This window comes from Gopherus evgoodei, chromosome 10 (genome assembly GCF_007399415.2).
Source record: "Gopherus evgoodei ecotype Sinaloan lineage chromosome 10, rGopEvg1_v1.p, whole genome shotgun sequence".
Classification (NCBI taxonomy): domain Eukaryota; kingdom Metazoa; phylum Chordata; order Testudines; family Testudinidae; genus Gopherus; species Gopherus evgoodei.
The window spans coordinates 49993179-50019796 of record NC_044331.1 but is presented as its reverse complement, the minus strand read 5'-3'; the positions used below and the strand labels follow the sequence as shown (position 1 = coordinate 50019796).

General features: G+C 49.6%; 1 protein-coding gene across 1 annotated transcript in view; it reads right to left on the bottom strand.

The window, feature by feature from the left end:
- Positions 1 to 26618, bottom strand: part of ABCA3 (ATP binding cassette subfamily A member 3) — an 84588-nt gene that overhangs the window by 26666 nt on the left and 31304 nt on the right. Inside the window, exons 3-14 of the mRNA XM_030577134.1 lie at positions 23116 to 23377; positions 20421 to 20548; positions 19684 to 19849; positions 17604 to 17863; positions 16048 to 16164; positions 14929 to 15049; positions 12447 to 12620; positions 10757 to 10938; positions 8916 to 9062; positions 7082 to 7211; positions 4737 to 4891; positions 3163 to 3318 (exon numbers count right to left, since the gene is read on the bottom strand). Of these exons, the coding sequence (XP_030432994.1) occupies positions 3163 to 3318; positions 4737 to 4891; positions 7082 to 7211; positions 8916 to 9062; positions 10757 to 10938; positions 12447 to 12620; positions 14929 to 15049; positions 16048 to 16164; positions 17604 to 17863; positions 19684 to 19849; positions 20421 to 20548; positions 23116 to 23377 (1998 nt within the window). The remainder of the gene's footprint in view (positions 1 to 3162; positions 3319 to 4736; positions 4892 to 7081; positions 7212 to 8915; positions 9063 to 10756; positions 10939 to 12446; positions 12621 to 14928; positions 15050 to 16047; positions 16165 to 17603; positions 17864 to 19683; positions 19850 to 20420; positions 20549 to 23115; positions 23378 to 26618) is intronic.

The window sequence follows — 26618 nt, the reverse complement described above, 5'->3', positions numbered from 1 at the left end:
GGGAAGAGGTTTGCATTATACACCTAGAACATGGACACTTGTTCTGAGGTCCAGGAGAAGGTGAGAGGAAGATCATTTGAAAGTCTCTGGGTAAAGAAAACAAGGGTAAAAAGTAGGAGTGACATCATGGTAAGGGTCTACTATAGAGCACCAAATCAGGAAGAGGAGGTGGATGAGGCATTCCTAGGCAAATAACAGAACTATTCAAAGCCCAAGAGTTGGTAGTAATGTGGAACTGGAACTACCCGGACATCTGTTGGGAAAGTAATGTGGCAAAAGACAAACTTTTCAGTAAGTACTTGGAAGGTATTGGGGACAAGTTGTTTCTGAATGTGGAGGAAAGAGCCAGGCAGACAGCCAGTTTAGACTTGATTCTAAGCAACAGGGAGGAACCAGTAGTGAATCTGAAGGTGGAAGACAATTTGGGTGAAAGTGATTAACAATTCTAAGGAAAGGAAAGAGTGAAACAGCAGAATAAGGACAATGGGCTTCAAAAAGTCGACTTTAACAAACTCCGGGAACTGGTAGGTCAGGTCCCATGCGAAGAAAATCTAAGGGATAAAGGAGTTCAGGACAGCTTGCAGTTTCTCACGGAGACAACTGCAAACTATCCTGATGCAAGGAGGGAAAATAGGAAGAGGCCAATATGGCTGCGTAAGGAGCTCTTTAACAATCTAAATAGGAATCCTAAAGGAAGTGGAAAGATGACGACTTGCTAAGGAGGAGTACGAAAGAACAGCACAAGCACATACGGACAAAATCAGAACAGTTAGCCACAAAATGAGTTACACCTAGCAAGGGACATAAAAGGCATTAAATACATTATCGGAAGGAAAGAGAGGAAGGAAAGTGTAGGACCTCCACATAGTAGGGAAGGAAAGCTAATAACTGATGACATCAAGAAGGCCGAGGTATTTAATGTCTGCTTTGCTTAGTCTTCACTACAAAGGTTAATGATGACCAGATATTCAACATAATTAATATTAACAACAAGGGGGGAGGAATGCAGGCCAAAATAGAGAAAGAACAGGTTAAGAAATCTTTAGTTAAGTTAGATGTATTCACATCAGCACGGCCTGATGAAATTCATCATAGGGCACTTATGGAACTAGCTGAAGCAATCTCGGAGCCATTAGCAATTATCTTTGAGAATACATGGACAACAGGGGAAGTCCCAGAGGACGGGAGGAGAGCAAACATACTACCTGTAGTTAAAACGGGGGACAAAGAGGACCTGAGGAATACACACCAGTCAGCCGTACTTCAATCCCTGGAAAGATACTGGAACATATTACTCAACAATCAATTTGTAAGCACCTAGGAGCTAATGGAGTTATAAAGAATAGCCAACATGGAGTTGTTAAGAACAAATCATGCCAAACCAACCTAACTGCCTTCTTAGACAGGGTTACTGGCTAGTGGAAGGGGGGAGCAGTAGATGTGATATATCTTCACTTTTAGTTAGATTTTTGACCCAGTCCCACAGCACAGTCTCATAAGCAAACTAGGGAAACATGGTCTAGATGAAATTATTATAAGGTGGGTGCACAACTGGTTGAAAGACTGTACTCCAAGAGTCGTTATCAATGGTACATTGTCAAAATGGGAGGACATATCTAATGGGGTCATGTAGGAGTCAGTCCTGGGTTGAGTACTATTCAATATTCTCATTAATGACTTGAATAATGAAGTGGAGAGGATGCTTATAACATTTGCAGATGACACCAAGCTAGGAGGGGTTGCAAGCCCTTTGGAAGACAGGATTGAAATTTGAGATGACCTTGACAAATTGGAGAATTGGTCTGAAATCAACAAGATGAAATTAAATAAAGACAAGTGCAAATTATTGCACTTAGAAAGGAAAAATCAAATGCCCAGCTACAAAAGTGGGGAATCGGCAGTAAGGAAAGGATCTGGGAGTTACAGAGGATCACAAGTTGAATATAAATCAACTGTGTGATGCAGGCGTGCAAAACGTTAATAGGAGTTTGGGATGTATTAACAGGAATGTTGCATGTAAGACATGGGAGGTAACTGTCCCGCTCTACTCAGCACTGGTGAGGCCTCAGCTGGCATCCTGTGTCCTGTTCTGGGCTCCACACTTCAGGAAAGATTGGGACAAATTGGAGAATCCACAGGAGAACAACAGAATTAGAAAAGATTTAGAAAACGTGTCCTAAGAGGAAAGGTTAAAACCTGGGCATGTTTAGTCTTGAAAAATAGACAACTGAGGGGGGACTTAAGAACAGTCTTCAAATGTGTTAAGAGCTGTTACCAAGAGGATTGTGATCAATTGTTCTCCTGTCCATTCAAGATAGGACAAGAAGTAATGGGCTTAATCTGCAGCCTGGGAGCTTTAGGTTAGACATTAGGGAAAACTTTCTAGCTACGAGGGCAGTTGGGCTCTGGAACAGGTTTCCACGGGAGGTTGTGGAATCCCCATCATTGGAGGCTTTAAGAACCAGTAGGACAAACACCTGCCAGGGACCATCTACGATATTTGTGTGGCCCTTCCTCAGTGCAGGGGGCTGGAATTCATGATAACTTAAGGTCCCATCCATCCCAACGTTTCCATGATTCTGTGGCCAGCAGGGATCTGCAAGGCCTGGGCTGAACACATCCCCGAGCTAGCAGCTCTGAACAGACACAGCACAGCGCAGAAGGATGTCCTCAGCCTGGGCTGAACACAGCTCTGCACAAGTCTGTAATGGGCACAGGGAGGGACCAACTGCCACACACTCGGCTGCCCAACCAGTCTAGATGCTGTCGGTACCAACCCTGGTGCTAGTCTGGAAAAGGCAGCCAGGCCTCCTGACTTCCATTATGGGGGGACCGGACCCCCGCCCCCAACACTGCCGTTCTAACAAACCCTCCTGACTCATGAGGGGAGGGGCAGCCTTTGGCGAGCTCAGCACCCATCCTGCTCCAGCAGGCCAGGGCCAGGCACTGGCAGCAGCAGCAGTTTGCCATAGCCCTGTCCCCAGAGAGCCCTCTGCTATAGCCACTGAATGACACAGCGTCCTTGTGCCCCTGAGATCACCAGTGCACCTCCTGGTGGCAGAGCGGGAGGGCTCAAGACCAGCCACTCTGCCAGAGAGCTCTCTCACTAGCACTCCAACCGCTGGGCTCCACAGGGCCACCTGAGCAAAGGGAGCCACTTGCCTTGGAGTCCCCGATGAGCGCGATGCCGATGGACAGCTTGCGTTTCATGCCCCCAGACAGTGACTTCGACAGAGAGCAGCGCTTCTCCTCCAGGTTCAACAGCCTCACAATGCGGTCAATCTCCTCCGGGCACTTCAGTGAGGGGTAGCCCTTCAGCTGGCAGACAAGGTGAAGTAAGGGTTAATGGTTAAGAAAGCAAACCCAGCAGGGAGGAACCTGACACAAGCAGGCAGGAAAGTCCCTATGCAAGGGGCCTTGTTCACTGGCTCCTGGGTGTAAGGACATGCCTCATACTCCCTCTCTACCCATGCTTCTGCATTAACCAGGAATGCAAAGTCAGGAGAAGGGGAAGAAGTTAACCGCTCATCTCCTGACACAGAGTGAATCCTTTCCTGCAGGACTCCCTGGATCAGACCCTTCCTGTCCTCTAGGAGGGGCCATGCTGCTCTGGCACAGCCCGTCCCAGCGGCTGCCCCAACACGACAGCCTTAATGGGATTCCTAGGGGCTAAATCCCAGCTGGGTATGCGGAGACCCAACCAAGAGGGACGCCCTGAGCTGAGCTACTGAAGGCTTTGCTTAGCTTGGCTGAACCAGAAGCTTATGACTAAGGCCAAAGACAGGAGAAAAAGGGGGCGGGGGAGGTTCTGCTTGGACTGCGCTGCTTGCAACTCTCCTTCCAGCCACTCAGTCTCCAGTCCAGTAACCCTCCGCCCCCAGCAGGCTGGGAAATCGGACAGCAAGATGTCTCAGTGAGAGCATCCTTGGAGCCGCTCCACCACTCAAGGGGCTCTGCTGCTCTCTCAGACCTTCTAGAGCTGCAGCACTACATGTGAAAAGGCCCCCAAATGCAAATGAGCATGTGGGGGGAAGCTCTGTTCCCTTCAGAATTTAACAAGGACCATGGTCTGCCCTGGATGGTGAGTTCAGCTCATCCTGCCCCATTGCCACAGAGCTACAAGGAGGGAAGGGAATTTGGACTCAACAGAATAGCCGGCAGGCATCCAAGAGTAGTTAGATGCTACGCACCCATCCACAGTCTCTAATATCGATGACCAAGGAAGCAAACTTCCCAATTGCGCTCTCATACACTCTACAACATTTCCCAGGCCATAGGCTTGTCCACCTGCTGAGTTGCAGCAGCATAACTTGGTGTCATTATAATCTGGTGCGCGCCCCAGTTTAAACCCAACTCTTTTGGATTAGCTAAAATGGATCACCTATAAGTTTAAGATAAACTGGATGGAATAAGCTATTCAAACCAAAGACAGTGCTTTTGCAGGGTTTGCACCTGTTCAACCAAACCAGCTGCAAGCTGGCATGTAGATAGCCCCAGTATGGATAGAAAATTAAAGGATAAACATTATTTTCTATTATTTGTATGAAAAGTATAAACATCAATGTTCAGTGCAAGGGGCACGCAGGAGTAACATGGCGCTACATTACTGACTGCAACTGCTGTGCCCAGCCCAGAGCTACAGGCCACAATTATGCTACTGAGACACCAACGCTTCTGCAGGCACAGCAAGGCCCCTGGCCTCTTCCCTCCCAGGACGCTGCATGTCCTCCGCTCACCCCAGAGTAGAAGTACAGGTGCTCTGCCACTGTCATGTTGTCAAACAGAACGTCATGCTGGGGACACAGACCCAGACTCCTTCGGATCAGAACCATGTCCCGGGAGATCTCGTAGCCACTGATGTAAGCCTGGCCGCTCGTGGGCGGATACAGACCTAGGAGGTGACAATAACCACATGCAGGTAAGAGCAGTGAGGTGCCAGGGCCCTGTCTCCTCCCAGCCCGCACTGAAGCCCTCAACTCCCAAGCCCTGTGGGTTTAACCACACCCCTCACCCTAGACTGACTAACCTTCACTTTAGCCACTGTGCTTTGAGGAACTGAATGGGGCTCCCCTTAGTGTCACTCTGTACCACCCCTTAATTAGCTTCTTCCCTTTATCCTGACAGAGCTGATTTTACAGAGCTCCCAGAATGGCCTGAGCAGGGAGAGACACAGATGGGTGGGGATGTGAACCAGTGTCTGCCATGCAGCAGTGCACAGCACCTGCCATTACACCACTGGCCCCCACCTCCTGAAATCCCCTTCAAAGTCAAAGGAAGTCTCAGTCCTGGTTTGGCTGCATAGCCTCGATCAGCCAGCAAAGGGTGCTGCTGCAGGGAGAGGGACGACTCACTGCAGGGGCCAGGAATTCACTCCTCCCTTGAGTGAGTGTTTGCATAACTGGCAGGGGTTGTGCTATCCTCGGATACATCAGCTATTGGCTGCTACAGGAGGCAGGATACCAGACTGGCTGAACCAATGGTCTGATCTGGCCTGGCAAGTCTTATGCCCCACACACTGCTGAGAGCCACATGAAGGGTGGGCCAACCCGGGGAATTCAGCCATCAAGCAAGAGAGGCTGGCTGAGATTCCCATATTTCATCTTCTGGTTCTTGCGCCAGCAGAGGCAGGCCCCATGAGGAGGAGAAAGGGGCCACATGTCACCCCACAGCTCCCTGAATTGTCAAGAGCCTCTCATTTCCAGATAGCCATTTGCTGTGCAATAGCAACGGTCTATCATTCTGTGGCATTCACCAAGGCGTGGCACAGGAAAACAAGGAGATATGTGGAAGCAGGGTGTGCAAAGGAACAGGCCAGGGCAAAGTACAACAGCTCACCTATTTGTAATAGGACAGACACCGGAGAAGTGCATAGAACAAGTTTTAGACTTCAAACAGGCTTTTGATAACACTTAGCAGCAAGGGGCATGGTGAGTTAGGAGAACGTATAGCACCCCAGAGAAACAGATCAAGCTGAGAGAAAAAAAATCTACAGCAAGTTGCTGAGTGTGGTGAGAGCTTACAAGAAGCTGATGGAGCGGGTCTGGATGACCACAGGAATGAGAGAAGGGCGCACGCTAATTGGCAGGTTTGTTCCACTCGATACTGGAACTAGTATAGGCTGTAGCCCTGAGAGAAGTCACATTGTATAAGAGGACTGAGAATAACACACAGACAATATTGCTCCCCTCTCCCACCAGCACTGACCAAGGAAGATTTACAAAGAATAGCTGATAAGGCCGACTGGGAAAGTAGAAAATTTGGATGTAAGATCAGCATGGAGAAGACAAAAAAAAAAAAAAAGGCAATTGGAAGACAGGAGGAAAAGCTAAAGATCAAAGTCAGAGATAAAGAACTAGAACATCTGGGACATCTTGTGTGCCTTGGAAGACTACCAATAGAGAATGGGAATTGTTACAATGACACAAAAAGACTTGGACTAACCGCTACTGCATTCAGAAAACTGCAAGATCTGGAAGGCTAAAGACATTTTGATGAACACTACCATGTGGGCTGGAATGCTGGAGTCTGAGGAAAGCTGACAAACAAGATTTTGACTGCAGAAATGAACTAGCTGAGGGGAATGCTGAGAGCTTTGAGGCTGCAGAAAATTAAAAATGCAGTGATAAGAAAATGTAGAGGACAAGAAATAACGCTGTTGCAGAGGGTTCAAGAAAGACAACTGCGATGGTTCAGACGTGTAACAGATGGACTTGGAATAGATACTGCGCAGGGTGATACATACCAGAGCATAAAGGACTTGGAACAGAGGGAGACTGAGGATGCATTGGACAGACACGGTGAAGAAAGGTTTAAAGATGAATGAAGCTTTAGAATGAGGTAGAAAGCAGTGAAAATATTTCATGCGGACGGGAACCAAAGAAGAAGAATCAATTGTGCTGCCGCAGTCACAGGATGCTGCTTTGTGGATGGATCAGACATCAGGAGAGAGTCTAGGCACCTCAGCAGATGGTTATGGCTTCAGACGCTCCAAAGCAAGATACAACCCTGCACCATGAAATGTGCTGTTACCTGGGCACTCTCAGCCATATCCCCCTGCCCCTGGATGGCCTGGGGGCTGTACCTGTGAGCATGGACAGGGTGGTCGTCTTCCCGGCACCGTTGTGTCCCAGAAGGACAGTGATTTGCCCCTCATACATGTTCAGGGTCAAGTCCCTTACTGCCTCCTTGGTCTTGCTCCCCACTTTGAACACCTGCAGAAGCAGAGAGAGAAGCCGAGTATTAGAAAGAAACACACATTCATCTTGCCCATCCATTGCATCTTTCATCCCACAACATGTACAAGAGACCACCTCCTGATGAGGCCACCTCACGTCTTAGGAGACCACCCCTAAGTGTGTCTAAGCAGAGCAATTTCAAATCTACAACATTATGCAGCCAGTGTATGCAGATCCCTTGAGTGGCTATGTTAAAATGTTGGGTTTCTCCATATGCACGGACAGATTGTTTTATCCCACTGCAAAAATCCTACCACCCATGATGTGAGCCTTGGCTACTGTTTAATAAATTCCAGCCATACTCTACTGAGGAAGATGGCAGCCTACTGAAATGGGAGCTATGGTTAGGCAGTTTTAAAATATATAAGAGGGCAATTCAGTCCCCTGGGGAAGGACAGGTGTGCCCCAAATCCCCCAAGCCTGTGTCATGGCCACCAGCCTGTAGGCAGATGTCTTTTCAGCATCCATCAATCCCATGCCATCAGCTACAGGGATCTGGTGTAGATCAACACTTCCTGTCCCTCCTCAGCATGCGTAGCCAGACAATTAGCAAGGGCCTGGGAATCCAACCTGGTCCGTTGTTTAGAAACCCAAAGCCCATGTAATGAGGGGGTTTAGGCAGCAGCTTGCGCGTCACGCACGGAGCTGGCCGATGGGTGATCCAGGCCAAACACACAGTACACACAGACAGTACAGAAGGGGGTGCGGTCCCTACGGTGGGGGTGGTTTAACAGTAGGTGATTGCAGAAGGGAGGAAAGGAGGGAGCTAGCTCAATATTTGTTAATTGATGCATCAGGCATAGAGGCAGAAAGACGTCAGGAGAGGGCAAAAGGAAGGACTGCTCAGTGCAACCGGGATGCATGCCCACTGGGAGCTCAGTGCCCATAGCTAGCATGGCAGTAGCCCATTCCAAGAGCAGCACAGGACCCACTGAATGCCAGGAGGGGTTTTTTGCATGCACTCTTTTTTTGACAGAGGAGTTGTATGCAGCCCTGCGCTCTGGTGCCACTGCTCCAGGTGGGGGAAGGGAATGGGTCTGAAGCATGAGGAGCCCCACTGACGTCTTCCAGGGACTCCAAAGTGAGGACTTTGCTCTCCAGAGAATTGTAACAAACCCTTTAGTCATTTCCTGCAATCCCCATGGTTCATGAAAGTGACAGACTCCAAACCATTAGCCCTGGTCTACACTTAAAATGTAGATCGAGCTAGGTATATCGCTCAGGGGTGTGAATTAAGTGCTGGAGTTAAACTGAACTAACTCTTAATCTAGCTGCAGCCAGGTTGATGAAAGAATTCTTCCACCAACCAAGCTACCGTTGCCTGAGGAGGCAGATTACAGACACTGATGGAAAACCCCTTCCATTGGTGCAGGAAGCATCTACACTACAGTGCTACAGCAGCATAGCTACAGCACTTTCACCCGTAGTGTAGACATGGCCCCAGATGCTGTTGCAGGGGGTGGGGGAGAAGGGAGGGAAAGAGCTGAGTCACCCCAACCTTAGCATTGCTACTAGCTATTCCTGTCTGAAATTGCATGACCCATGCCAGCACGGATCTATCTGGTGCCAGACTCTTTCTGCTGCGGTGGGGGATCTCTACTGCTTGCTCCCAAGACCTGCAATGTGTTGCTGTCAGATTGTCCCTGCTTGCTGGGCAGGGGCTGGTCTGGGGGACTTTACCTTGGAGAGGTGCTTTATTTTGATCCCTGACACCAGATCAGCAGGCTCTTCCTCAATGTACTGGCTTTTCAGGGCCTTCTCTGGGTCCTCGTCTTCCTCCTTCTCTTTCCCCAGGACAGTTCTGGGAGTCCCACACCAGTATGAGGGCTAAGAGGAAAGAAACAGAGAGAGTGAAAATAGTCCAGCTGCCGTGCACAGCAACCTTCCCTCCGCCCAGCAGCATAACCCAGATGGGATTCGTTCTGTCACAGCTCACACCGATACATCCTGTACATAGAGCCGTACAGAACACTGGCAAAGAGACAGACACGTCATACAGAGATGCCCATTAGACACATCTCAGACAGGCTTTAGAAATACTCCCCCTTTCAAATCAGCACTTTGCAGGATCCGGCTAGGAATGGAGCGTCTCCAACACAACAGAAGCCCTGGGCCACGAAATCCCCTCTCCCCCCACCCCAAAGGGGAGCCCCCTGATTTTCTCAAGATTCTCAGGGGAGGCTCTGACTCTACTGACAGCCATTTCCAAAAGAAAAGGCATCAGAAGAATTAATTCACTCCTCCACTGATGCACTCTCGCTTCCAAGAAGTCAGTTTTAGCGCATCTGTAATCAAAAGTAGAGCACTGACAGGTAGATCAACCACTGGCTGAAAGCTCTTGCCTTACGTGCTGGTCCTTCTGGTTCTAGAAATCCCTCATTGACGCTAATATTAGAGCACATCATCATCATCATGAAGGTAGTCATTCTTATAGCGGTCATCATCATGGAAATGATAGCAGCACAAGGACCCCAGGCACCACCCACCTAGCATGATATTGGCCAAGGAATGTACCAAGTGAAACACCAGCTCCTCAAGGCAGGGGATTGGGCCAATGAGAATGTGGGGGGGCAATCAGGGCTGCTCAGAGGGTTGTCACCTACTCTTCAATCTCCCACTGTCCATCATCCTCCCCGCTCATGCAACAATTTCAAACACACTAAGTGAAAGGAGCCATGAACTTCCACTAGTCAGAGGCTGCAGTCACTCTAATCACTGGGGTAGCCATGCTCTCAGGACTGAGAGGGACCCTCAGGGCCTTAGCTGGAGGGAGAGGCCTGACTTCACTCCCGTATTTGGCTACAGCAATCCTCTGCCTGCCACACGAGTGGGCCTGACCCATTCCATGCTGCAGGGGAAAGTGTCAAAAGTCATCGCACCACGTTACTGTTTCCTGATCCAAAGGGTTCGGCACTCCCTGTGCTTTCCAGCAGTCCGCAGCACAACCTGCCAAGCAGAGAGCTGGCTCCTGAGCCCCACACAGGTGTCTTAGAGGAACGCGCTTGGCTCTGTGTGCTCCCACCTGCCCTACAGAGCCAGGCACTAAAATGAAAGCATGCTGGGATGTGGATTTGGGGGCAAAAGAAAACACCACCATGCCTGGTGGCCCTGTACCACCTGCTCTTGTATGGAGCCTGTCAGGTTTCAGACTCTAAAAGCTAGTCACTCATGTGGCTGCTCTCTTAGCCTTAATGTAGGTGTTTGGGTGTGGTGACATGACTCGCAGCATCACATGTGCCAATAAACCCCAGCCCAAAGATCTAAAGCCAAGACCTGGAGAGCGCATTTCACTCTCAGTGCCAGGCTCCTCAGATATAAGGCAGCACAGGGCTTTAGCTGGCACAGATGCTGAGACTAAGCCCAGAAGAAACCATTGCAATCGTTTGTCTGACCTCCTGCATAACAGGGCAGAGAATTCCTATTTAAGCCCTGTTATCATAAGCACTCTGGGTGTGAGAGCAGAATCCCTGCATTTCATCTCAGAGGTTGCCAGCAACAGAGCGCGCAGCAGCGGGGCTCACCGTCAAGAAGAAGTACCACGGCTGCGGCACGCCATACTCCCCTGGGAAGACGGCCTCCACATACCAGGCCACCAGGCCATAGAGGACAGAATCCAACAGCAGCATCCCCAGCACCTGTGCAAAGGTGAAGTTATCATCCACGCTGACTGGCTTCATGAGGTCCTGCCACTGAATGCCGGTCCCTGAAAGCACACAAGATCGTGTTTGCATCTGCCAACGTGCAGCCACAGTATGTAACACATCAGAACTCCTCACCCGCAGGCTGGGAGAATATATGCAGCAGTGCATGTTCTCTGGGACTGTGAAATAAGGGATCACAATACAAATTCGCTGTTAGCACACTGTGTGCACATGTGTGGGAGGAGGATAGAAAACACATCGGAAAGCAAGACACGATAAATATGTTTAGCACATGCCTGTAACTTATTGTGTGATTTAATTTACGAAGATCTGCAAAAACGTGTTGGCTAAATACCTAAATTACTGCATGACCTTGTTCTCAGCAGCTTGTTCTATTTCCCCTCCCAGCCCCCGCATCTTGAGTATGGCTTCAAAAACTCCACCTGTGCTAGGAATCAAATAATTGCTAAAAATGTTGTTCCAGTACAGGACACCCGAGCTGGCAAAGAAAATATTCAGTGCTGGTATAGATCAGTCCACCCAGCCTCAGTGCAGTGTCCATACTTTAGACATGTACCATTTGGTCCTCCTAACACACTTATAAACCCCCCTGTATCCGCTTTGAAGTGCTTTGAACAGTGTCCCTGCCACATATCGCTTAGATTAGAGTAACCTTCACGTCAGTCTGCACCATTTCCCATATGGGCTCCCACATGGCCTCCACCACTGTAACGTCTGAGCATTTCTCATATGTTAGAAATTATAGCCCATGGCCCCCTTGCCAGGTACGAATGCACAGTCAATCCCCATGTCACAGATGGGGAACCGAGGCACAGACAGGATAAGTGATAGGAGTGAAACTCGGATCTCCTGATTTCTAAATGGGGCCCTTGGTCACAAACCATCCACCCTCTTTTGCACTTTTTGACACTGTACCAAGGAGAGAGTTGTGTGTCTTCTCCCCTAAAAATATTACCCATGTCTCAATCTCCTGCTAAGTTTTATCAATTCGCAAAGACAATGTCCTTTTTGGAAAAAGAGACAGACAGCTCATTGATATGGAAATTAGCAGGGGAAAGATGATTTGGATTCAATTAACGTCAGAAATTACATTCTTCAGATTAGTATTAACTTTGTAATTAACAAAAGCAAAACCACCGACTGATCCTAGCTTTGCCAGCCAAATCCAATTTGGAGATGAGGTGCTCCCAACAAAGTGAGGGCAGCTCCTCCCGAGAGGTATAAGTTATCCAGAACCTCAAAGCTGGTAAGTGTGTGCATTGACAGATCCCCTCCTTTGGATTAGCTGTCCAAGGACGGACTCCTGCTCTCACTTATGCCAATGACAAGACTCTTTCAGTGGTACAGGATCAGTATCAAGTCTCAAGGTTCAAAAAAAGAGGCCAGATTAGAGCTTGATTTTTCAGACTGGCATCAAAGTGCTTAACATCCCCAATCCTGGAACTCTAGAGCTCAGTGTAAGTCTCCAGGCTGACTTCCCATGCTTGGCTTCCCCAGCTGGGCCTGCGTATTACAACAGCAGGGAGAGAGAGAAAAAAAATCCACTCACCTTTTCCTTCAAACATGCCTATCAGTTGTGCCCCCATGGCCATGGCAACATTGGAGATGAGGCAGGATGACAGTTTCTGACTGTGGGACATCAGGTCGTAGCGAGGCGAGATAAAAAAGTAGGGGATGTAGGAGAAAAAGTAAAGGAACCCCCCAGCGGCAGCTGCCACATTTGCTGCAAGTGCAGAGAAGGGGAAAAAAAAGAAAAGAAATTTCCAACAGGGTGGTGACAAACACAAATGGATACAGACACACTGCAAACTTCTCCAGAGTTTCCATGCAAGGAGATCTAAGTACTTGGCAAAGGCGGGTGTTATGTCCATGATGCCAATGGGGAAAAGGCGCAGAGCAATTGACTGATTGGCCCAGGCGATACAGTAGGTCAGTGGCCGCGCTGGGACTAGAGGAGAGTCTCCCAACCTCCCTGCACTAACTACTGGACTGCACCATGTCGTTTCAAGCCCCAGAACGCTCCAAGCAGCGCAGTGAAGAGTTCAGCGGGTTCAGTGAGGTCTTAATGCAGACACTGGCCTGTTTTGGAAAGGTCCGGTATATAAGCTTCCCATGCACCACAGCTTTTAATAATAATGCTGAATGGGGGATGTGTATTGACAGCCCTTACTGGGCATCAAGCCAGACAGATCCCAAGTGACTGCACGCCCCACGCACAGCCTACCAGTAACGGGAACATGCTTTGGAGCTTTTCCCAGCATCCTACCATACAGAGTGTGGCAGCCAAGGACACCTGCGGCCTCCCAAACTTAAGCCACTGCTCAGTGCACATCTGCAGAGGAGAGCAGGCTTGGTTTTGTAAGTCACACCAGGATGACGGAAGAGACCAAACCCTTCCTCCACCAGATGAGTCCTGCCCTTACCAGGTGGGAGAGGCATCAGCAATTCAACATACAGACCTTTCCCATTAGAAAGAGGGATGTTTACAAGCCACGACACTGATCCCGTACGAAAGAGCTTCCCCTACTGGTGCGTTTCAGAACAAACTGCTCCCTGAGTCTCCTGTGGAAAATTGCTGGAGGGGCTGATGGAATATTTGCCTGCATTCCTCACCCAGCACAAAAATCCAGAGCAACAGCTTCTCTCGCCTGGCTAGAGGTCACCCTCCCCCTTGGATTGTCCCCTGTACAACAGGAATTAGAGCCATTAGGAGACCAAACAATGGACAAGTGAGACCAGCAGGTATTTCCATTGCAGTTATTGATATGGAGGAATGTACCTGCTCTGTTGGGTTTGCGGCACACTGCTCATCCCTTTGTCTCCAGTGCACTCGCACTTAATGCCCAGTGCCAAATGGACAACTGGGCAAAGGTCCCACAACAATCAAACCTTCAGGTGGCTCCACTGGCAGAGCATCAAACTCTAGATCAGGGTTTCGCAAACAGGGGTCGCCGTTTGTGTAGGGAAAGCCCCTGGTGAGCCAGGCCAGGGTGTTTATCTGCCCCATCCACGGGTCCGGCCCAATCGCGGCTCCCACTGGCAGCGGTTTGCTGCTCCGGGCCAATGGGAGCTGCTGGAAGCGGTGCAGGCTGAGTGACTTACTAGCCGCCGCTTCCAGCAGCTCCTACACAAGCGGCAACCCCTGTTTGAGAAACTCTGCCCTAGATGTGAGGGTGCAGGCATCAAGACTCTCCTCTGGCTTCTTGTCTGCCTTCCCCGCTTGCCCTCTTTAGAGCACGGGCCACAACAATTCTACACAAATACAGCTTGCTGCCCTCTGAAGCTGGAGGCACTAGGTTGGAGGCGGGATTTAATTCCTTTGGTCACTAGTTCCATTCGGAAGGATACCAGGAAGAAGCCGGGAATTCTAGTCAAATCCCCTGCCCACTCACAAGCAACCAACAGCCCTTTGGTTGTCACCCCTTGTTTCCCCACAAAGCGCCCACACAGCGAGGGGCATTCAGAGGAACTAGCCCAACGCTGTGATATTTAGCCCCAAAGAACAATCAGTGCTCATGAGTGCTGTCGAAACTACTCCAGCCCCTGCCCCTTCCACCACGTGGTGAAGAGAAATTGCGAAGATGGAGCTGTGGGGCTCTGTATTTATTGGCTCTCAGTGGCTCCTATAGCATATCTGCTCTGTTTGTAAGTAACAAGTTGGCTCTGCAAGGTCCAAGGGATCTGAGAGTCAAGCTGGGGTCTTTCCTTCTCACACATCCCCACTGGAAATAAAGGTTCTGCAGGACAAAACCCCTTAGTGACACCTATGCAGTTCCCCCTGTCTTCCAAGGTTTAACTGATTGCCATTTGGTATATCATTCTGTTGATCACTCTCAAGGCAGATCAGACTCTAGGTGACTCTCTCAGGGTTGGGCTGGCTCTGACAGGCTAATGGGAAGATCTTAGTAAAGTCGGCAGGTAGGATCCACACGGGAAGAGGATACGGTGCCATTTCTAAATGGGTGTCCATGTTCCATAGCCAAAGCACCCTCTCTGACAAACAGCATGAAAGGTTAACAGGATGGGCTCACCTCTGGAGAAGAAGGTGCTGACCATGAAGCTGAAGAAGATGGAGGAAATGGAGAAGACGGTCAGGAAGGTGAACACGAGGGTCGGGTCACTGTTGGTGAGTACTGCCCCCTGCTGGCTTACCTATGAACAAAATCCAGGCCATGAATACTGTTACCCACACGGACACAGCACCTAGCCTAGGAACTGAGACCTGCAATCCTCATGGTGCAGATGGTGGCACAGAATGGGCTCGGAGATCAAAAGAGATAAAGAAACTGTGTTAAAGATACCCAAGAGCTTTCTACCCTACAGTCTGTACCACTGCACTGAGGATTATGGGCAGTGATTATCCTAGTGTAGACCAGGATCTAACGAAGAGTGGCCTTTATGTCCCTGACACTCCAAGGACTCCTGTAGGCTCACCACCAGAATGGCTAGACTGGATCAGACCTGTGGTCCCGCCAGTCCAACACCTTGTCTTTGTGCCAGCACCAGCTGCTCCAGTGGAAGGCACAGAAAACCCTTCAGCATCAGTTCTGGGATAGCCTGTCCACAAGGGAAGTTTCCTCCCATTGGTTAAGGCTGCATGCAACCTGAAGCAGGAGGGTTTAGATCCCTTCGAAAACCCTGGGTGATTTTATCCTTTAATAACCAGATGTTCCTGTTAACCATATGAATGTTCCATCCCTTTCTGAATCCTGCTAAGCTCTTGGCCTCAATGATGCCTGTGGAACATCTTGCCACAAGGCTGTGTGAAAAGCAAGCTATGGTGTCTGCAGAGGGGGATTCAAACACTTACAAAACTGAGTGCAGCAAAGGCCCAACCTGAAGTAGCAAAGTGAACTTTCACGTTGAGAAGGGGCAAGCACAGCCCTGACCCCCAATATTGACTTCAAAAGTCTTACCCCTCAACTTCCACTTTCCCCCTGGTTTGGGATAGTGAAGAGAAAAGCTGTCTGGATTGAAGCAGTGGAGAGTGGTGGGGAAATACAATTCAGCAGCATTTTTGAGTCTAAGGGCCTAGGACATCCCCCTCCCCCTGCAGATGCCTGTCCACATGAGAAAGCCATCAGCTCCCCCAGCGCCATCCCCAGGGTGGTTCTAACGTATACCTTGGGAGCTGGAGCCAGGACACTCACCTTGACACAGAAGAGCACCGTGACAAAGAAGATGGACACCAGGAGGAAGAGGAAGAACATAAGGAACCAGGCACTCCAGTGCAGCCAGTTACTGAGGCCCATCATGCGCATGTACTCCTGTGGGAGGTCCACACAAGTGCGTATTACTCTGTGCTGTGACAGCTGCCTGCCAAGAGCACCCTGATTGGATTTTCCATTGTGGGACAGAAAGAGGCGGCTGATGAGAACCGGGCCCATGTACTAGAACCAGGCCCAATGTGGCGAAGCATGGTGCAGCTGTCACCTATGCGTTCTATGTTAAATCCTAGCCTGTTTCTGAACAACCGCCAGTGACTCTGGATGACGTGGGGGTCAGGCTGGGGTGGCAGGAAGAGCAAGGTTCCCCTGGAGCACTGGGTGGAAACCCAAATCCATTTTCATAGAGGATAAGGCCAGAAGGGACCATTACAATTATCTGGTCTGACCTCCTGCATAACCCAGGAAAAATCTAACCGACCAAAGAAGAACTGAACCCGGGACCCTCAGATTAACAATCTGATGCTCTAGTGACCGAGTTACCTGAGCTCATGGTTGCCTAGACACCAGTCTCTTGACATAAAACAATACATTGTGCCCCAACACCTAAAAAAAACCCCCACCCCAACAAACCTCCTTGTGCACCTGAGCCGCCAGAACCCACAACAGTTTCTGTCTCCCTCAGCGCTACCCTTTAGGCATCAGACTCAGACCCACGACAGCGACCCGCCTGCCACTGCCACCAGATCTAAGAGCATCGCCAAGCAGACAAAGCTGCATGGCAAGGCGGCAGAGCTGAATTCCTGCAGCAGGATCAGCTTCCTTCCTCCCTGGAATTCACTAACCCTCCACAAACCCCCTTTCCTGCCCTCTTCTTGCCTGGCAAGAGTGGGATTTTGTTTACAACTCAAGAGTTTAAAAGCATTAGAATGCATTTGGGCCTGGGTAAGCAAAGCAGTTAATGCAGAGTTATTTGTGCCTGTCCTTAGAGACCGAGCCCATACTGATCGCAGGCTTTTTACTCCTTCCAAGGAGATTGCGCTGCATGAAGCTAAGCAAGGCTCTTGCCATTAGTTGTTTTTCTTCCAGGGCTATTTTTTGACATGTTCCTTTTGCACAGGGTTCACTCCCTCACTTCCCTATTGCTTTCCTCTCCCTTGTTCCACCTGACTCCAGCCAACGTGGAGTGCTCAGGTTTCCCTCCGCAGCCCAGGACAGCATCATTTCTCCTTACATTCTTCTCACAGCTGGCTACCAGGGGCACAGACACAAGCAGCCTCCTCCAAGGCGCAGAGCCAGGCTGCTGGGGCAAGCTGGCCAGCAGAGCAGAGCAACCTTGCCGGCTCACCTTTCCAATACTCTCCCCTCCCACTGCATGGGAACAGCAGGTGACCACTCAAGTGCCATCCTGTCTTGGAAGCCATGGTCCTGATCTCCCCTAGACTAGAGCACTCTGGCAATAGCACATGGTGTCACTGCGGAAGCGGCAGCTCAGCCTGTCAGGAAGTCAGCGGTGTCCTGGCCATCTGCCTAGCATTTACCTTTAACTTTTTCTCCTTCTCGTGCACAACGGCACGGATGATGTTGAGCGAGGTGTAGGTGAAGCTCAGCATGAGCAGCAGGGGCAGCTGGTTCTGGATGGCCAGGAGGAAGAGGTCATTGACGTATGGTGGGTAGGGGAAGCGCTGGACGACCACGGTGAACCCCTCCAGCAGGTGGGTGGCAGAGGTGTTGGCATGGTATTGCATAATGGCTCTGTCAACGGCATGCTGCACGGCCAGGAACCCTTCCCGGATGTAACCTGTGAGAAAACACAGAGTGACAAGTGAGAGGCGCCACAGGAACGGGGCAGTCGGCTGCCCTGAGAGGTGAATGCTTCCCGCTGGCAAATGGATGCGCACTGTATTATTTGTATTAGCATAACGACTGGGGGCCCAGACAGGGAACAGGACCTGATGGTGCCAGGCGCTGTACAAACACACACAGAACCTGCCCCAGGGAGCTTACACTCTAAACCAGGAGTGGGCAAACTATGGCCCACAGGCTGAACCTGACCTGCCAACCATTTTAATCTGGCCCTTGAGCTCCCACTGGGGAGCAGGGCTTGCCCTGCTCCAGCACTCCAGCCGGAGAGCAGGGTCAGGGGTTGCTCCACACGGGTTGTGGAAGCAGCTTCATGGCCCTGCTCCAGCGCTTCAGCCAGGAAGCAAGGTTGAGCACAGCTCACAGAAGCCACGGCATGGCCCCCCTGCAGCGCTTCAACTGGGGAGCAGGGTCAGGGGATGCTCCAATGGCCCCGCTCTAACGGCCCCCTCCGGCGCTCCAATAGGAGCTGCACAGGTGTTGCTGTGGACGGGAAAGTGTGCAGAGCCACCTGGCCATGCTGGAGCCAGAGAAGGAACATGCCGCTGCTTCTGGGAGCTGCTTGAGGTAAGCGGCGCCCGGAGTCTGCACCCCTGAGCCTTCCCCTGCACCCCAACCCCCTGCTGCAGCTCTGATCCCCTCGGTCCCATCCCAGGTCACCTTCCTATACTCCAAATTCCTCATCCCCAGCCCCACCCCACAGCCCGCACCCCCAGCCAGACCACTCACCCCTCCCGCACCCCAACTTCAATTTTGTGAGAATTCATGGTCAACTATAAATATCTATTCCCAGATATGGTCCTCAGGCCAAAAAGTTTGCCCACCCCTGCTCTAAACAGACGTACAGAAATGGCAACGAGGGGTAATGCTGCATATGCTAGAAAAGGATGTGGCCTTCAGAGGCTGTTTGGTGGAGCAGGAGAAGCAGCAGCATAATTAGCCCTGGGACTGATCATCCTCATTGTTCTGTGTATAACACAGTGCATACGGCACCATACAGTAGGGCCCATGTTTTATTTGGACTGTTCCTTGGATAGATTTCAGCTATTGCAGTGCATGGCGGCATCTCTGCCCCAAAGTTTTAACTGAGCGCCAGTGATGCCAGCACTCCCACCTGCACAGGCTGCCAGCAGGTGTGCTCCACGGATTTACTACAAGAGGAAGGAGAATAGTTGGACTAAGGCACTGGGTTAGGACCCAGCAGACCCGAGAGCAACCACGGCTGGAATCCTGTGTCCAGTTCTGGGGCCCACAGTTCCAGAAGGATGTTAATAAATTGGAGAGGGGTCAGAGAAGAGCCATGAGAATTATTAAAGGATTAGAAAACCTACCTTATAGTGATAGATGGAGCTTCTTGAGCCATTTAGCTTAACAAAGAGAAGGTTAAGGGGTGACTTGATCACAGTCTCTAAGTGCCTACATGAGGAACAAATATTTGATAATAGTGCTTCAGTCCAGCAGAAAAAACTCTAGCATGATTCAATGGCTGGAAGTTGAAGCTAGACAAACTCAGAGAGGAAATAAGTTGTAAATTGTTAACAATGAAGGTAATTAACTACTGGAGCAATTTACCAAGTGTTGTGGATGATTCTCCAGCACTGACACTTTTGAAATGAACACGGGATGTTTTTCTAAAAGCTCAGCTCTGGGAATTGTTTTGGGGCAGGTCTCTGACCCGTGCTGTGCAGTTCAGCTTAGATGATCACAATGGTCCCTTCTGGCTTTGGAATCTATGAACCCCAGAGACATCCTGCTCACCTGGCGTCCCTCCATCTGGGAACTTGGCTTCTCTGGGGCCCGGTAACTGGAAAAGTGGAAACAGGTAGCTGGTGTGCCAGTCACGGTCAAGGTTGGGGTTCAGGCCTGTCTGCTCGCTCCGAGGGGCATTCCTAGGGCTGTATTTGAAGCGCAGCTGATAATTAACCTACAAGGCAACAGAACAAGAGGGGCATTGGAGTCAGAAAAAAATTAGGGGATTGTGGAGTAGGCAACGGAGAATCAGAGCCTGAGAGAGAGCACCAGTTTGAGAGGAGAAAAGGGAGGTGCATCTTGGAGCACCCCAAAGGACCATTAGGAGGTCTTCCCCCAAAAGCATCACAACAGGGCTGCTGTCTCTGGCCTGGACAGGTGAAGGAATACCAGTCCTCCCACCCTGCATTTAGCATTGGGGATGCTGTGTCAGGGAGGTGCTGTCTCTCATATAGGTATCTGAATATTTTGATGGCCCCCATCACTATAGCAACCTCGGTACTCTCCTCTACCACCGTGGCACTAGGAAATGCTCATGGCATTCTCTGTGCTCATAGCTTCTGGAGCTAGCTCCACATTGAAGCGAGAGCTGCTTGGTGTACAGTAACATCGTAACTGGGATGTCCTCTCTCTCATGTCACGTTGGGGCAGCCATGGGGGTCACCACACAGCTCCTCAGAGTGCTGGCCTTTGTGACGGGGGATGACACACATTTCTGAAAGGGCCTGGCCTGCAGATTCACTTACCTGCAGCGGCAAGGGGTCCTTGCTCTGATTGAAGCAGTGTTTGAAAACAAGGGCGGCCAGCACATTACCCGAGCGGTTATCAAACTTCACGTAGTCCTCAAACTCCCTCTCCGAGGGAAACCCTTGGGCTGCAGAGGAGGGAAATCAATGCAGTGAGCCGCCTGTGATGCGGTGGGCTCCACGGCCACAAAGGGGTGCACTGGGACGTTTCCAAGCCAACAGCTTTTGGGTTTCAGTCCTGACAGGCTGCCTGGGGAGTATGGCAGGTGGCGGGATGATTTCATCAGAGCTCTGCTTTGATCAGCGACATTGGCTCTGTCTCCCACTTGAAGGCAATTCCCAGTATAATGCCCTGTCCCCACCCATGCCAGGAGTGCCAGCTCCTGGTACGAAGGGGTTATGTTCTTCACCTTTCACAAGAGAGGAAGCTCACCCCGCCCCAAATCCTTAAAGGAAAAACAATGGGAGAGTTTGATTTATGCATGTGAAAGCCCAGCCAGACTCAGGCTCTTCTTAGGCAAGGCCTGTACACGCCTCCCACAAACCATTCTCCTAACTCCGCCCCACCTTTTGTGGCCAGCAATGTCAGGACCCTCCCCAAAGCCGGCTTACCAAACCCGTCACATGACAATGCAATTCTGGTCTGGGACAGCTCTTCTAGAGCTAGAGGGGCTCCCCTCCAACAAGGCTCAGCCAGGGTAGGGCGTGGGGAACCTTGCACTGCTGCTGCCAAGCTGTAGCTAGTGTGCAGCTACCCAGAGGACTTAACTCGCCTGGGTGGAATCTGGCACCTTTTACTGGCATTAAACTAACTCAAAACCAGAACAAATCAAATGTTGGCTAAGGTGGAAGGTCTGGTATCGATCCTATCGAGTTTATACTGCTAAAGGGATCCTGCCAACTTGGAAGCCTAAGCAATATGAAAAGTGAGTTAAAAAGCTATTTTGGGGATCCAGCCTCAAATCCCCTTGACAATTCCTATGGTTGCAAAACCCCATTTCCCTATTTGTAAAGCTTTTTCTCTCCAGTGCTGGGTGAAAGACTCATGCAAACTACAGGGAGATACAGATCATTAGCGCGGATGGAAAAGGGAATTTCCATTCCATGGGAAATGCCAACGTTCACTTATTTTCCAAATTGGAATGAAAAAAAGAAATGTTCTACAAAATGAAACTTCCAAAATATTTCAGAAACATTCAAAATGACAACAAAAAAAATATTCCAATAAGGTCAGAACATTTCACAACAGAACAAATGAGTGAAAATGAAGCAGTTCCATAATTTTCCATTGAAAATTTTGACAAAAGTGAAATATTCCCGCAAAACATTTCCGTTTAGCTGAATCAGCATTTTCCAACAGAAATTTTTTTCACCTGGCTCTCCCTAGCAGAGGGAAACCAGCAAAACTGACTAGATAAAGAGCTGTCAAATCCACAAAACAAACAAACAGCATAAAGGACATTGCTAGTTTTTCTAATCTCGTTCTGTTAGCCCAGGGGTGGGCAACATCAGGTTTCCGAAAATGTATGGAGGGTCGTTTAGGGGAGGCTGTGCCTCCCCAACCAGCAAGATGAGGCCTGGCCCCTGCCCCCATTTGGCCCCCCTGCGTCTCTCCCCCTGACGGCCCCCTTGGGACTCCTACCCAATCCATTCCCCCCCTGTTCCCTGACAGGCCCCCTGGGATCCCTGCTCCAGCCATCCCTCCCTCCCTGTCCCCTGACTGTCCCTGGAACCCCGCATCTGACTGTCCCCCGCCGTCCCATCCAACCCCTCCTCTTATTCCTGACTGTCCACTCAGGACTCCTGCCCCCATTCAACCCCCCCTCTTCTTCCTCACTGCCCCCCCAGGACCTCAACCCCCTGCTCCCCACCCTCTGACCACCCTGACCCCTACCCACACTCCCGCCCCCTGACCACCACCCTGAAATCCCCTACCCTCTATCCCACTTCTCCCCATCCCTGCCCCCTTACTGTGCTGCCTGGAGCACCGGTGGCTGGCGGCGCTACAGCCACGCCACACAGAGCAGCAAGACAGGCAGCTGTGCCGTCTGGCTGGAGCCAGCCCCGCCACTGCGCAACACAGAGCACTGGGTCAGGCCCGGCAAGAGCTCGCAGCCCCGCCGGCAGCGCAGTGAGCTGAGGCTGCGGGGAGGGGGATCAGCAGGGGAAGGGCCAGGGGCTAGCCTCCCGGGCCAGGAGCTCAGGGACTGGGCAGGAGGGTCCCACAGGCTGTAGTTTGCCCACTTCTGTGTTAGTCTCTCTCAGGTACTACTTTGACAGGAGGTGAAAATTTCCAGACAGAAGTCTGATTTTTAAGTGACTACTTTAATTGCAATGGCAGAAGGCTCAGCTCAAGATGAAGGCAGCCACATCACTGTCACCTGGTGCCTACATCAGATTTTGAACCCTGGTCCCTAGAAATGATTAACTTAGAGAAATATCCATTCCCTTCTGAAGCTGAATCCAGGTCACTTAAAGCAACCTCCCCACAGATCTCAATTTAGCAAAGCACTTAAGCAGGTGCTTAGCTTTAAAAGCACTTAAGATAATCCCAATCTCTCTTCAGCGAAGCAAAACGTGCTTAAGTGCTTTTCTGAATAAGGCCATGTGAAACGCATGCCCACATACATGTACACACTGGTTTCTACACTTAAAAGACCTCCCTCCCCTCCAGGAACCCCCAGCCCATTCTAACCTTTGATATTGATGTGCAACGCCTTTTCCACCACCTCCGCGATGCTCTTCACAGCAGTGATGTTGGAGGGGACATAAACCAGCTCCCAGGGGTTAAGTTTCCGGTGATGGAAAAACCATGGCAGCTCATCTACTGACTTGCTGGGGTAGATGGTGGCATTGGGGTGACTGATCGAATGCACTCGGTGGCGGAGCACAATGAGGATTGCAGCAAATAGCAATGGCAAGCAGATTTCTATGACCGTTACCAAAATCTGTCGCTTCTGCAGAAGAAATAAGGGAGAATCAGTTAGACTAGTAGGCAGGGGATCAATTTAGCACTGGGAAGGAAATTACAGCTCACACATGCCAGTACTACACATAGTGAGTCAACTGCATTTCACTGTAGTCATAGCCAAAGGCAAAAGTGATGACCATTATTTGCATTGCATTGGCAAAGGGACCCCAATCAAGCCAAGACCCAATTGTGCTAGATGTTGTACAGGCAAAGGGAAGAGATGCTCCCGGCCTCCGTGTCATCTGGGTTTTGTGGCACGTAGCACAGGGTGAACAAGCCAAAAAGGCCTCGGGAGTTAATAGTGAATCAAGCCAGTTTGCAGCCTAGCCATTGTCAGCTAGCAAGGTTTTGATGTAAAGTCCTGATGGACGCAGGAGCACTCAACTCATGACATGTCATTCTCCACCCTCTTCACCTCTTGCTGTGCACAGAGAACCTTCCTAGAGGTAAGGGCAATTGCATGCAAGAAACAGACAGGAAATACAGGGCTCTCCTGGCCATTTCTGGACACTTCACAGACATCAAATTACACCACAGCGTTCTTGCAAGGATGGAAAGGGATGCTTGGTGATTGATCACCACTGGGGTGAAGGAGGGCAGCTGATTAACAGCGCATAGAAGCATTACCCAATACCTCAGGGCTGGGAGTGAAGAACAATCATGTATTCAAATGGAAAAGGAGAAGAATGGGACAAGCAGAGCTGGAGTTAAGTCAGAGCATAGTACAGTTAATTCTCCTCCTCCAGCAAAAAGAGGTCTTTATAAGCAGGTCAGCTCTGACTCCAGAGGAAGGAGCACCTCCAAGGAAGTCACCAATACCACTTCTTGCAGCTCCTCAGCAATTCCCTGGAGGCCACCCATCAAAGCACCCAGTCTGATTCACTGATGAGATCTGACAAATTCACAGCACAAAGCTGAATAGCTGCAGATTACAGCAGGGCATCAAGGATAGCGGGAATTTGACCAGCACGGAGCATGCCCAGCTGTGGGGCTATTCGGCAGCACTGGAATCTGACAGTAAGTCTGCAAAGTCACCTCTTGTTTGGTTTTATATGTAAAAACTGGACAGTTTATAGTATAACCCTATAGCAGCTTCAAGCATGACAGCCAATCCCACATCTATAATGGTTAAAGCTATTTAGCTGCCAACCACTCAAGCCTTAGCTGTAACAACACTGTTACATAGAACTAGAGGTGCTGCATGCACCCTATACAGTAGGGAGAATGCATCTGAGTCCAAAGCCTCTGCCTCAGAAATTTGCCTACACTGGAGTTTTAATATCAAGTTAACTGGGTTGACATTTAACACGAGTTAACACATGTGAATGTGCTAGTCTGGACACTCCACGTCCCTGGCCACAAAGGTTTGTGATAGACCTAGGGCTCTGTCCCGGAACAGACGCATGTAGAATGTTCAGACATGGTAACTAACAAGTTCTCATAAACAGATTGTTAAGGGTTAACGTTTCTTCTACCTGTAAAGGGTTACAAGCAGGGAGCTGGACACCTGACCAGAAGACCAATCAGAAGACAAGATACTTTTAAATTTGGGTGGAGGGAAGCTTTTGTGTGTGTTCTTTGTCCGCTGTGTGTTCTTCTCTCGGAGGGTCTGAGAGAGACCAGACATTACTACAGGCTCTCTAAGTTTCTTTTCAAATAGTAAGTAAAAACAGGCGGTTTAGGCTTTTTGACTGTTTTACTCTATTTGCAATTGTGGATCTGGCTGGTTAACGTTTATATGTGTAGTTGCTGGGAATATTTTGATTTGTATTGGTACTGGGAGGAAAGTCTCTTTCTGGTGTCTGTAAGCTATAGGACCCTGTAATATTTACATCTTGAAGTTACAAAGATCATTCTTTACTTTTTCCTTTCTTTTATTAAAAGATTTCTTTTTAGAGAACCTGATTGATTTTTTTTTCTTGTTTCCCTTGTTTTATTCCAGGGGATTGGGATAACTCACCAGGATGGGTGGGGAGATGGGAGGGGGAAGAGATAGAATCTCTCTCTGTTTTCCTTGAATCTGTTTGCCTCTTTGTGGAAGGGGAGAGGCTTCTCTGTATGATAATTTAAGAGGTTGGATCAGTATCTCCCAGAATAGCCCAGGGAGGGAAATTCTGGGAGGGGGAAAGGTGGGGGAATGGTTTATTTCTCCTTGTTTTAAGAACCCAAGGGATCTGGGTTCTTGGGGTCCCCAGGGAAGGTTGGGGAGGTCAGAGTGCCCCAAAACACTATATTTTTGGGTGGTGGCAGTGCTATCAGATCTAAGCTGGTAATTAAGCTTAGAGGATTCAGGTGCTAGTATCTCATTTTCTGAACTCTAAGGTTCAGATCTGAGAGGGAATGCTATGACACAAGTACATTGGCATTAAAACCTTAAGTGCAGTCACACCCAACGAGTTTAGAATCTGGAGGCACAAGGCAGTAAAGCACAACAAGCTAAGTAGGATGTGATTCCAGCCACAAAGTTTCCCTGAGTACATGGAATGCCCCACTGACAAGTGTCAATACTTGTACTTACCATGTCTATCGCTTTATGATTCCCAAGGCCATACAAACATTACCCTCTACAGCCATCCCAGGAGGCAGCAAGGTATCATCATCCTCATTTTATAGACAGAGAAACTGAGGCACAGAGCGATGAGGTGACTTGCCCAAGGTCACTCAGTAAATCAGTGACAGAGCTGGATTAAGTGTGAGTTCTTGGCCCACAGGCCCAGTTCCATGCTCAATCCACCAGACCACATCACATCATTAAGGCCTTCATCCCTAGTCAATTGAAGTCAGTGAAAAGAACGAGGAGTACTTGTGGCACCTCAGAGACTAACAAATGTATTTGAGCATAAGCTTTCATGGGCTAAAACCCACTTCATTGGATACATGCAGTGGAAAATACAGTAAGAATATATATATATACACACACACAGAGAACATGAAAAAATGGGTGTCGCCATACCAACTGTCATGAGAGTAATCAATTTAAGTGGGCTATCATCAGCAAGAGAAAAAAAAACTTTTGTAGTGATAATCAGGATGCATTTCCAACAGTTGACAAGAAGGTGTTGTCATAAACAGATAGCTAAGGGTTAATGTATCTTACCCCTGGAAAGAAGTAACCTGAAACACCTGACCAGAGGACCAATCAGGAAACCAGACTTTTTCAAATCTGGGTGGAGGGAAGTTTGTGTCTGAGTTCTTTCTTTGTCTTCTGCCTATCTCCCTCTCGGCTA